Consider the following 13,856-nt stretch of genomic DNA (forward strand, 5'->3'; position numbering starts at 1 on the left):
ATGGATCTTTCCAAGTTCTTGAGAGTATTAATGACAATGCCTACAAGTTGAATTTGCCAAGTGAGTATAATGTCATTAATACTTTTAATGTTTCTGATATTTCTCTGTTTGATGAAGATTTGAGGATAAATTATTTTCAGTAAGGAGAGGATGATGCGAACATGGTTGGCTCGCATGATGATCAAGTTTCCAAGCATGTTAGGGATCCGTTTGAGCTGCCACAAGGACTAATGACGAGGGATCGAAGCAAGCGATTCAAGGAAGCACTCCAAGGAATGTTTGCAAGCGTGGTACCGAGTCTTGAAGGAGTTGCGGATCATGGGAATTAATTTGGAATATGTTTTAACATGATTCGAGTGCATGAAGATCAAGAAGAGAAGATATGCTCGGAACCGCCTGGAATCAGCTCGCGCTGGAGCCTGGAACCAGGCCCGGACCCAGGCACGAACCTGGTCCGGACCCAGGCCTATGGACTGTGCCAAATTCTTTTAATGTACAAACCCTGGCACCGACCATGCATGGGGTCCTTGCACTAGGAGTATGTCTTCATATTTTGATGTTCTGGAAAGTCGTGGGCACACGGACCTATGTCCGAACCCTTATCCAGGGTCTGTGCGCACACACAGTATGGCATGTTTGTGTGTGTTCGGTGGATTTTGTTATTTTTGATGTTTTTTTTCCTATTTTTGAATGTTTGAGAGCCATTAGGAAACTATCTTTTGCATATTTTGCATTATCTTTTGTCTTTTCAAGTTGTAAACTATATAACACTAGATTAATTCATTATTTAAAAACAATTATTCAGATTATTGATTTTACCAACCAAAATTCTCTCTAGAATTTTATTGTAGCTTTTGATTTGCCAAAAATCAAATTTATCAAAGTTTAACAACTTTTTGACATTTGTCGATTTTTCTTCATCGTAGATTGTCAAAGATAATTTCTTTGAATTTTCTTTGAATCACAATTGTATTTCGTGATTATTTTTTACTAGTTTATTTTAAACTAGGGGTGAATATCCAAATTTTTACTTGTTTCAAAGATCGAGAAAAATACTTTGATTCTTTTTGTTATTGAACTGAGGACGCGATTCTTCTTATAATCGTGTTTGCTTTTCATAATTATTAAGATTCATATCACCATGTAATAACTTTGTTACAATACTATAGTTTCTTTATTAATGGTTATTAATTGTATTTACTACATATTTATAATTAATTCATCAAATTAAACATGATATTATTCATCAATCAATATTTCATATACATCCTAAATAGTTTAATAACCACACTCTTTTTTTTAATCAATCTTATCCAATTTTTCTCAACCAATACAAGTAGTAAAATTTCTTTCTAACTGATTTAGGTAACTTGTAAAAAATAATCTCAATAAATTGTTTCGTCAATGTATACCAGTAATTGGTGTCAAGTGAATTATATTTAAAAAAATATAAAATAAAAACAACACAACTCAACGTCGTATAAAATAGTGATTGGTATTAACGTGCATCAGTAATCGATGTCAAACATACATCACAAGTTATATGTAATATTAAAAGTATACAACTTGTATAAATTATCTCAAATTAATGTATATCTCGTGATTAATTGAATAACTGATATTAGTCTATTCAATATCACCTAACATTATATACGTGTGAATTATTAAAAAAATTGATAAAACATGGTTAATTGAGTCACCCTGTAAGAGCAAAATGGATGGATAAAACAATATGTTTTAATAACAACAATAACAATAACAATAACAATGTCCTTGGTTTTTTTGCTTTAAATAGAAAGATTTTCTTGTTTTTTTTTCTAAAATGAAGAAAATAAAATGCATATAGTGTTTTGTTTACTTGCACAAAATACTGAGATTTGATGGAAGAAGAGTTTTTTATTATTATTATTATAGTGGTATCTATAATTAAATATTAATTTTTTATAATAATTTATTTTATTATAATATTTTTCCAATTTCAAGTCGAATTAGTTTAGATAAAAATTTTACTATCTTAAATTTTAATCAATGCATTTACCTTTTTTATAATTAAAAATATGCTTATAAATATATTTTAAAAAATATATTTTATAGTGTTATATCTTTTAAATAAAATAAAACTTATTTAAATCAATAATTTTTATTATATTTCAATATTTCATAAATACTAGATACATACTCTTGGATTATAACAAAAACAAGAATGAAAGCTATATTAGTGATTAATTTGAGTAATAGTTAATATAACATATTTATTTATTAAATTTAAATACGTGGAACAAAGTGTAGGAGATGATTGGATGTTTTTTCAACTACTTTCTTTTAAATGCAATCAATTAATGTAGTGAGAGATAAAATTTTAAATTTAAATATAATAATAGATGGATATTATTGTCACATAAAATGTTATATTCTAGCTGGCTAGATTTTAGCCATTTAGCATCATTTTCATTGAAATACAATTCTAACATGTTAGTTTATGCTAATTAAGTATTAACCATGTCCCAATAAAACTCACAAAAATCAAGAATGATTAATATTCAATACCATTTTGGAATAAATGCACATATATTAATTACCTACTAAGCTAACACATAAGTTGATAAAACTAACCTCAAAAACACCTTGGAAAATATAACCTCATAAAAAAAAATGTGAAAGATGATAAGGACACATGTGGAAATTCACAAATAAAAATGAGACTTTTATATGGAAAATATATATATATATATATATATATATATATATATATAGTAGATGTAAATTTATCTGCTTCAATTTTGTAATTATATGAAATGACCCAAACAATCTATCAAAATTTTTATTTGCCAAACGTCCTCATAAAGATCATATAAAATAGGTGATGGTATTTGAAAGGAATATTATTATTTGAATATTTCGGCCCTTAATATATTTGATATTATTAGATTTTGCTTTCTAGACAAGTTATAATATTTGGCAAATAGTGTTTGAATATTTCGAAAATCTTAAGATATATATTTGTCATGCTTAAATCTTGTGTACGTAGTTATTAGATATAATATTATTCGATATTATCAAGATATGATTTGCTAGATTTGATAGAGTTTTATTCTTATTTAAACATGTTTTCTTAATCATGTATGACTTTATCTAAGGAAACGTTCAATACTTGGATGCTAATCTATAAAGAAAGGTTTTCACGCACAAGAAAAACGAGACTTCAGACGTACAATTTTCTGCGCATAGACTGAAGAATTCCATTGAAGATCAATTCGAAGATTCTGAAGCAAGGTTTTGCAACCTTCGTTGTTGCTTGTCCACGTGTTGTCATTCGTGTTGAAAACATCAGAGACAACACTGTGGAAACTGTGTTGTTGAAGATCTTTTCGTGTTTCTTCAATTTAGGCTACAGAAGTTGCATCTATTGTTTTTACTCTGATTTGTTTAGGATGCAAGTTTGGTTTCTCAACTTGTTTGGAAATTTAGGATTTATTGACTTTTCGTAAAATCACTAGGATTACTTTGTAAGACTGATCTTACGTTTACTAGTGATATTTAGCAATAAGGCACCCGCACGAGTTTTTATACTCGTGCAAAATTATTTACTTGTGTTTTATTTACGCTTTAAATTTTCGCTGCACTGTGTTGTGTTTGGTGTTACAACACGAAGTACAACACTGCCTATTTTACATAACAAACAACGTACACCGTTTCTTTCAGTAATATCATTATACTAGAGCATCTATATATATATACATATTGTGTGCATACCGTACCGAAATATCAGAATTTTGGCATACCGGACCGAAATTTTTTTAATATACAGACATTTTCGGTATACCGAACTTTTTTCGGTATCTATACGGTATTAATATGGATTTTTTTCGTACCAAATTTTAGATATTTTACTATCGACATCGGTATAAATTTTTTTCATAGTAATATTTGTAGTAAGGTATATACCGAAAAACCACCCCATATATGTATGTATGTAATCTAATTAAATATATTTTATTCGGAAAATCATTGTCTTTATCCGATTTTTTCCCAGCCTTGATTTCTTCACTTGCACGGAAGGAATTTTTAGGTATTTTCCACGGGAATTAGTGTACGCAAAATTAAAGAAGTCTTCTTCCGACTTCATGCTATTATATAAAAACGTGTGATTACTAATTCTAGAGTACATATGCAGTTGACTCCTGAATAAAGTAACCAACCCACTAAGCATTTTTTTTTTTGTGGACTTCACTGCCCATTATCTGCTATTATTTTTTTTTCAAAATAACACGTCCTGCCCAGTCAGAAAATCAGTACTTCTGAGGAATACTTCAACAGATTTCATACTTGATTTAGCAAACATTATGTTATTCCTATATATATATATATATATTTCACTTTATTACCTCACGATTAATTAATCATATTATGTCATAATTAATATTTTCAATCAAAAATATCTCTTCTCTATTATGTATTAGATATTAATAAAAATAAATTTAATTATAAAATTTGACGATTCCTAGTATACATATAAGTATACCACTTTGAATTGTGAATTTATTTTAAACTTTTTATTTTAATTTCTACTTTATTACCACATCATTAATTAATCATATTGTGTGTTAATTAATATTGTCAATCTAATATCTTTTTCCTATATTTGCCAATCTAATATCTTTTTTCTATATTTGCCACGTGTGACTCTTTCCACATGGGTGAATATATATATATATATATATATATATATATATATATATATATATATATATATTCACCCATGTGGAAAGAGTCACACGTGGCAAATATAGAAAATATATATATATATATTCACCCATGTTAATGTTAATCTATATCATTGGAATGAAACGGCTAAATACAGACAACATATCTTATTTGAATCTCATTAACATGCACTGTTGATTTGTCTCTCAAACTCAAGAATGTAACACAGAGCTGTAAGTCTGTAACTGATGTCATGCAAACTATTAAACAGTGTTTCTTGAATCTCAAGCTTATAGTACAACACAGTAGTTGTTATATGTATTTGCATATAATAATTAGTTTTCAAAAATTGGATGAAAAGTTATGCTGGCAAATTTGTTCGTGCCAAGTTAAGAAACAAATATTTTTAGGGAAATTGCTTTTTGGTTCTGTATATTTAGTACTTTGCGATTTCAGTCTTTTATGTTTTCAGATTTTAACTTTAGCCCGTTATCTTTGTTTTTTTAGTTCTTTTTTCGATGTGGAGCTGATGTGGCATCAATGCAGTGCTGATGTGAAGCTGATGGTATAGTGTCACGTAAGCATTTTCGAAAAAAATGACTAAAATTTCCAAAAATCAGAACATACAAGACTAAAACAGAAATATAAAAATATAGAGGACTGAAATCGTAAAATAACAAATATACATGCCAAAATTGCACTTTTTCCAAAAAAGTTGTGATGGAAGGTCATATATAGCATTTATGAAATTAATGCACAAAGAAAGAGACGACTTCACCTTTTCAAAATATATTAAAATTCAAATTCTCGTGGTTGATAGCTTCCAAACACGCGCTTGGTCGCCAAAAAGTTTCTGCCCAAAGCACAAAAGGTTCTGTCAGAAAAATTCTCAAACAAAGTATCACAAGCTGGGACATAAAAATATGTTTAATTATGTGCAGAAAATTGTGATTTAAAAAGTAAATAATATAAAAAAATACAATTAATAAAAGTTACGCAGCCTTCCTCAAGAGAATTAACATCAGCCTAATATTTCATACACCTTGTATATTTATCATTTGAACTTGCATGTGAGTCTTGCTCCATTGTAATATAATTCAAAGGAGATTAAACTTTGAATTATATTGTGATCATAGGATTTTATGGAAGCTAATCCTTTGAAAACCATTATACCATTTGCGAGCGGGAATTTACCTAATTTAAAGAAAGCGCAATTTCGGTTTGCTTAACCTATATACAAATTTCAAATACCCCACTTGTATTCATATTTTGATCACATATCAGAACTAAGATAATATAATATACATCCAATTGAGGAGTTTTATATATGTATAAACCATCCATCACTGCAATATCTATTCCAACATCATCAATGACATATATAACAATATAATAGTACTACAAAATTAAGTGAGGAAATCTAGCTAATAAGAGTGGACTTTTAACGATTCAATGATATCCTTAACTCTGCCGAGAAGCATGGCTCCGTTTCATCGATTCGCAGAATTTCCTACAGGCACACATATTGATATATATATACATGGTCTCAGGCTTCAAGAATAATGTGTATCAACATCTAGAAAAGAATTATGCTCCTCTCGATTTTATATATTTCATTACTTTCTTTATCTGGCTCCTTGTGCTATGCTCAAACCGGAGCCGGTAACGGAACATTTCAAGTTGGAGTGATTCTTGATTTTGATTCTTTGGTTGGGCGTATAGGGCTGACCAGCTTATCTCTGGCGATGACTGATTTCTATACAGCAAACCCCAATTACTCTACAAAACTTGTGCTTCATTTAAGGGACTCAAAGGGACAAGTTATTGATGCTGCAGCTAATGGTATGTATACACTATCTACTCCTCCTTGTGCAACATTTTGTATATACATATATATATATATATATATATATATAGACATACACGCACACACTTGAAAAGCTTATCGCGTTGCATTTGCATGAAGATTTATCATATCATTATCTCACAAATTATTTAACAAAATGACTTTTGTTTGGTTCATTATATATAATTACAAATATTTTCATTCATATTCTCTTGAACCAATTTTTTGACATTCAAATCTAGTTCCTTGATAGTGGAAAAAATGAGTGATGAGATAAAAATAAAGCTCCTATATTATTAAGTAAATAAAACAAAAATAAATTAAAGATTCATTTATGAACCAGATTTAATTTAAAATTGATAATAAACAAACATATATACGGAGTACTAGCAAAAACCCACCATTATATTAATTATTATGATGATTTTTTAGATCCATTAACGGAAAGGATTATATATCTATACACAAATTAAAATTCCTAGATGAGATGGTCTAAATTTCTAATTAATATATGTTCGGTTAAGTCATAATTGTACGTGTACGAGTGAGAATAATATTAAGATGGGTAACCTCTTAGGAAGCTCTAGTATGTCAAGTTGTTGACGTTGCGCTGTTTGATCTTATTGGCTAAATGGGCCGTAATATATATATATATATCTATATATATATATATATATAGATACTAGATCTTGACGGGTAATATTGTCGTCTCTGCACTGACCCATATGTCCAGCCACAAGTATAAGGAAATAAAATTGCGCTTTGGATAAGAGCTATAACTTTTGACTTAGTGATAAACGTTTGATCCTAAAAATATATAGGACAATTTTGTGAGACAAATATCTTATTTGAGTCGACCCATGAAACAAATATATTTAAAACCATCTGACATGAGAGATGAGACATAGAGTAAGTTTGGATTAAGAAGTTAGAAGAAAAAAAATATTTTTTTAAAATACTTTTATTGTTCCAAATATATTTGGAAACTTATTTAAGCCAAAATAAAGTATTTTTTTTTTAAAAAAAACCCATATTTATAGCTTTTTAAATGTTTTTTATAACTCAACTAAAAAAAGTACTTTCAATCTTTTTATCCAATTATAAAATTATTACATCTTTTACTTAAAAAATTACTTTTAAAAATCAACTTGAAAAACACTTTTTAATACTCTATCTGAAAAGTTCATTTTACTAAATTTCCAAACGAAGATTCCATTTGGTCAATCAATGTTTATCATTTTCTCCGAAACACCTTTACTCATTAGATATTGTAATTTGTTGTATATCAATTAATGATATATAGTACAATATTTATTCTTAGATTAAGCAGCTTATAGTTCGTTGAGATTTAAAGATGATAATTTCTTTTCTTTTTCTTTGATATTTATGAAATCGTTTTGTATTGATAAATATAAAAATGGAATTACATCATGCATATTTATTGTTAAGTAATAGTTTCAAAATAATATTTATTTCCGGTTATCTTATATATTTTAAATCTAATTGTTAACAATTTCATTGAAAAACTTAATATAGGCTATATACATAAGAAAATAATTTACTAAGTATTAAATATAGATTAAAATTGAAGCTATAATTTATTTAAATTATTAGTTGAAAATAATATTTGAAATTTTTACCTGGATATTTTTTTAGAAGAGATATTTATAATTAAAATTTTATAATTAATTTTTCAATAATATTTCTAATTTTTTTCATTATTATCTTTCTTTAGATATCCTTAGATAGTGTTTGACTAAACTTATTAAAAATAGCTTATAAGCTATTAGGGTAGTGTTTGCAAGAGCTTCTTAAAAACACTTCTCAGCTTTTTCTTTAACAAAAATTTGAAATTTTGTGAAATTTTGTTAACGAAAAGCTGAGAAATGCTTTCTAAAAGCTCTATAAAAACTTTTTAGAGCCTAAAAGCTGTTTTATGATCTAATAAGCGGTCAGAACTAATTTTAAAAATCAGTTGTTCAAGTATTTTGGTAAATTTATTTTAAATATCTTAAAAATGTTGATATATTTGGAATTATAAAATCTTTTTATAATAAAAATTATCAAATAGAGTATAATGCTATGAAAATAATGTAATGAGTTATACAAAAATAGTTTTAGAATGAGCATATATTTAAAAAATTAAAAGTACTATTTTAATATTTTAATTAGAAAATTTTATGTTATTTTAATTTTTTTAAAAATAATATCTAATGTTTAATGAGTGGAGGATATGATGAGATTTATGAAAATATCCAACGATATTTTGGAGAGATAAAATGTTAAAATAATATATATTTTTTTGAAAAAAAGTATGATGATTCTTAATTTTTTAAAAACAGCTTATAAGCTGCAAACAACTTATTTTGACTTTTTATAAATTGTTTAGAAAATTTTTTATCAAAAAAATTGTAAGAGCTTATAAGTTCTAAAATAACTTGTAGCTTATAAGCTCATCTAAACACCATATTAGTTCATTTTCATCTTAATATATTTTTAAAATTGACTATTGAGAAATGTATTGTTCATATTGATTCTATTAAGGCACTGTTTGAAGTGACATATATTAATCTATTGATAATTTATTTTATCCAATCTCATATTTATTTTGTCATATTATTTATTTATGTTCTAAATATTTATCTTGCATAAATCAAATCATGTAATTTAAATTACTATATTACCTTAAATAATAATATTATTCAAATTTTATTAATTTTTAAAAGGACAAAATGGTTTTATATTTTGATTCTATTACATGATTAATTTTATGTCTTTAAAAAAACTATTATTTATAAATCAAACCAAATAATGTACTAACTATATTTTTTCTATCATATTACCGTGTGGTGAAGGGATAAATAATATAATGCAATAAAAAATAAATAAGAAATGACAGTTAATATAGTATTGGATTTGATTGAAATATTATAGTTTATTTGATTTGATTGATAAAATTTTATAAAAAATGATAAATTATCATTTTTTCATTTTAATAATAAATAAAATATAAATAATATTATTTATAAGGGATAATATAGTATTGATTGATGATGTAAAATTAATAATTAATAGATGGATAAATAATATAATGAGAAGAACAAGAGATTGAATGATATAATTAAGTTATACATAAATTAATAATAACTCTATTATTATTATCCTATATTCTTCAACTTCAAACGGTACCTTATAATTATAGGATTTGAAAATTTGGAGACAAATCCGAAAAAAATGGAGATAGACACGAAAATTACTAATAAACTAACTTCTGGGGAAAATTGCAAATTTAGTCCTGTATGTTTGTCACTTTGCGATTTTGGTCCTTTATGTTTTCACATTTCAGTTTTAGTCCTGTATGTTTCGATTTTTGGCAATTTCGGTCCTTTTTCTTCGAAAATGCTGACGTGGCACTGTACACGTCAGCTCCACATCAGCATTGAATTTGTGCCACGTCAGCGCCACATCGGAAAAAGGACTAAAATTGCCAAAAAAATAAAGATAGCGGACTAAAACTGCAATCTGAAAATATAAAGGACCAGAATCGCAAAGTGATAAACATACAGGATCAAAAAAGCAATTTTCCCCTAACTTCTGCAAAGTTAAATAACAAATATTATGAACAGTAAACTTGTAAACAAACTTATGTGTCACATTGAGATACCAAAGTCATTTAGGTACCGTTTGGTACATGAGATGATAGTGGGATGAGACATAAATTTTTACTCATCTCATGTTTTTCTCATTTTTTTGTTAACCCAATGATATCTCATGACCCGGTATAATATTAGATGTAGGCTTGATGACAAATACCTTTTAACCCATGGTATTAGTGGAGGATGAGTGAAATTGTGTGAAATTGACAATGATGATTAAGAGAATAAACACAATAATCCTACAAAATAAAAAACATACAAAACCACATATTATTCATATCTATGTATTGCTTATCCACATCTCATCATGTTTTTATTCATGTATCGTACATCTCATCCATGATACCAAACGGTATCTTAGTATGATATGATCAAGTTTAATAATATAGTATTGATCGTCATCATCATCATCGTCCTCATCACCGTCGTCATGTTAGGTTAATATTTAATTAGGTTAAAATATAATATTTATGAAAGATAAATAAACGCAATGCTAGCTGAACTCGTTAATTAATTAAACCAATAAAATGGAGAAATAGAAATAAATAATCCCTATTTAGATGGAGGGCCCTCATTCCTGCAGTAAACCAAACACGAAAAATGCAACAAGGTTAGGAGTGCTCTGATTCTTATAATACCATGCATGGCCTAAAATTCTCGAATACAATATTTGACCCTCTAATTTCGTCGATGTTTTACTCATTGCACATATTTTCTTGATGGATGCTGCAGCTCTCAGTCTATTGAAGGATGTTGAAGTTGATGCAATCATCGGTCCTCAAAATTCTTCACAAGCAAGCTTTGTGATTGGTCTTGGAGATAAAGCAAATGTTCCTATCATTTGTTTCTCTTGTACAAGTCCTTATCTTCATCCTAGATCTCGGTTTTTCGTTCAAACAGGTCTGAGCGATGAAGCTCAGGTAGGTGCTATTGCTGCGATAGTCGGACGCTTTAACTGGAATCAAGTTGTTCTCGTATATGAAGATTCGGATTATGGTAATGGGATATTAGTTTCACATCTGGCTATTGCATTTCAAGATGTCAATGCTCGAGTTTTGTACAGAAGCGTCATCCCTCTGACATCAACTGATGACTTTCTACTGCAAGAGCTATATAAGATGAAAACTATGCAAACGAGGGTTTTTGTGGTGCACCTTTCAACTTCTCTCGCTTCCAAGCTATTTGTAAAAGTAAAAGAAGCAGGAATGATGAGTGAAGGCTATGCATGGATCGTAACAAGTGGGGTAATGGACTTATTTTACTCACTGGATTCACATGTTGTGGAGTCTATGCAAGGCGTTCTTGGAGTTAAGCCTTTGATTCCGAGATCTAGGAAACTCAACTCTTTGGCTAAAAGGTGGAAACGGAAGTTCCTTGCAGATAATCCTGATGCTTTTCAAGCTGAGCTGAGCCTTTACAGTTTGTGGGCGTATGATACATTTTGGGCATTAGCTATTGCTGCTGAAAGAGTTGAAGCTAGGGAGCTAGCTTCTTCGCATATCATCAACACGAGTATTATTAATTTGAAGAATTTATTCACTATTGAAGTATCACAAACAGGACCCAAAATTCTTGAAGCCTTGTTGAGGGTTACATTTCAAGGTTTTGGTGGGAAGTTCCATCTCATTGAAGGACAACTAGAGCCATCATCCTTCCAAATACTAAATGTAGTTGGAAAGGGGGAGAGAGAGGTAGGTGTATGGACAACTTCTGAAGGAATCTTAATCGAAAGAAACCAGAACGAGACAAGTAATAAGACGTTGACAGGTGTTATATTTCCTGGATATTCTACGGTTGCACCACGCGGATGGGAAGTTCCGGTCAGTGGTAAGAAGCTTAGAGTTGGAGTGCCAGTAAGATCTGGTTTTAAGGAATTTTTTGAAGTGGTAAAAGACCCTGAAACTAATGCTTCGACGTTTATTGGATGCTATAAAGAAATATTTGAGACTGCCATGAAAAATTTGCCATATGCCGTGTCATTCGAGTATGATGTATTTCAAAAGTCTGATGGTTCTAGTGCAGGAAGTTACGATGACCTCACGCGCCAAATTTATCTTGGGGTACACAACTCTAATTAATACTCATTAGCTAGCTAGATGCAGTACTTGAAACTTGATTTATATGTCCCTTATCATATATATATATATATATATATATATATATATTTCTAATTGTTTCAGAACTTTGATGCGGTCGTTGGTGACATCACGATCACATCCAAACGGTTACAATATGTGGACTTCACTCTGCCATTCACAGCTGGAGGAGTTACCATTATAGTTAAACGTGTAGACTTTAATGACAAATGGATTTTTGTGACGCCCCTTAGTAGAGAACTCTGGCTAACTTCTATAGCACTTTTCCTTTTCACTGGTGCAGCACTCTGGATTCTTGAACATAAGTTTAACAATGCTTACAGAGGACTCCCCGCCCAACACGCCGGCATGATCTTCTATTTTCCTTTCATGTCATTGGTATTCGCACACAGCGAAAAAATCGTGAGCAATTTAGCTCGATTGGTTGTGGTAGTTTGGATGTTTGTGGTGCTCATACTGACTTCCACCTTTACGGCAAGCCTTTCAGCAAATCTAACGGTTCGAAGGCTTTCAGACAGTGGTTACGCGGAAAAACTGAGAACAACAGACATTAATGTAGGATGTCGCAATGGCTCTTTCATATGCAATTTATTGATAGAGTTGGGATTCCACGAGTCCCGAATCAAGCCTTGCGAAACTGCAAATCTTTGTGTAAAGGCCTTGTCTAAAGGAAGCAAAAATGATGGCATCGAAGCCTTGTTCGCTGTGCGACCATATGCCGAACTTTTCTTAAACATATATGGCGATGACTACACAACTGTTGGCCAAATCTTTGCAACCGATGGATTTGCCTTTGCTTTTCCAAAAGGCTCACCGTTGGTTGCTGATGTCTCTATGGAAATAATTCGGCTGATAGAAAACGGCGAGATATCTAAAATTGAGAAAAATTGGAAGACAAGTGGCCCGATATCTGATGATAGTGACCTCCCTAGGAAAACTCAAATGACGTTGGAAAGTTTCTCCGTACTTTTTGCAATCACGGGGGGTCTCACAACACTTTGTCTTGCCATTTTTGTTACCACATATCTTTACAAGAACAGAGAGTTTGTTCAGAGGATTTGGAGCTCTGACAATACAGTTTGGTCAAAAGTTGTAGCGATTAGCAAGCATTTTGACGAAAGAGACCCTAAATCCTTTAGGGACAGATCAGAAGAATGGGGAAATGTATCACCCAATTTACGTCCTACGAGTACAGTAGTCCCCGATGATAAAATGGATGGAATAATCAGCTCCACGTGAGAAGAGTGTTGGCAAGTTTTCTTATCAACTGTATTTATTTCATTCCAAAAACTATTATCATTCGCGTTTCGTGCCCAACTCAAATGTCGAATTTGTACAATGCAAACCATAGCTTTAATTCATGTCCGAATGCTTGCTGGTTTCATACTCATTTGTATTGCTTTGTGAATAAGAAATTTAATCCCTAGATTTTACTTTGGTGAAAGTGATTTAGGTTGTGCTTGGAATAAATGATTTCAAATCCATACATTTCATACACATTCAAATGTATTTTTGTTGTTTATAAAAGTAACACCGTAAACTTAAAATTACTCT

General features: G+C 29.8%; 1 protein-coding gene across 1 annotated transcript; it reads left to right on the forward strand.

Moving 5' to 3' along the window:
• Positions 1–11,324: 11,324 nt before the first annotated feature.
• On the forward strand, positions 11,325–13,541 carry LOC140877462 (glutamate receptor 2.8-like). The gene is made up of 2 exons (XM_073280997.1): positions 11,325–12,266; positions 12,387–13,541. Exons 1-2 carry the CDS (start codon positions 11,325–11,327, stop codon positions 13,539–13,541), a joined length of 2,097 nt encoding a protein of 698 aa, XP_073137098.1.
• The last annotated feature ends 315 nt before the right edge of the window (positions 13,542–13,856 follow it).

Source organism: Henckelia pumila, chromosome 2 (genome assembly GCF_033568475.1).
Source record: "Henckelia pumila isolate YLH828 chromosome 2, ASM3356847v2, whole genome shotgun sequence".
NCBI classification, from domain to species: domain Eukaryota; kingdom Viridiplantae; phylum Streptophyta; class Magnoliopsida; order Lamiales; family Gesneriaceae; genus Henckelia; species Henckelia pumila.

Coding starts and splice junctions, on each gene's coding strand:
- LOC140877462 (XM_073280997.1), top strand. CDS start 11,325: ATGAAAACTATGCAAACGAGGGTTTTTGTGGTGCACCTTTCAACTTCT. Junction 12,267..12,386: donor CGCGCCAAATTTATCTTGGG/GTACACAACTCT, acceptor TAATTGTTTCAG/AACTTTGATGCGGTCGTTGG.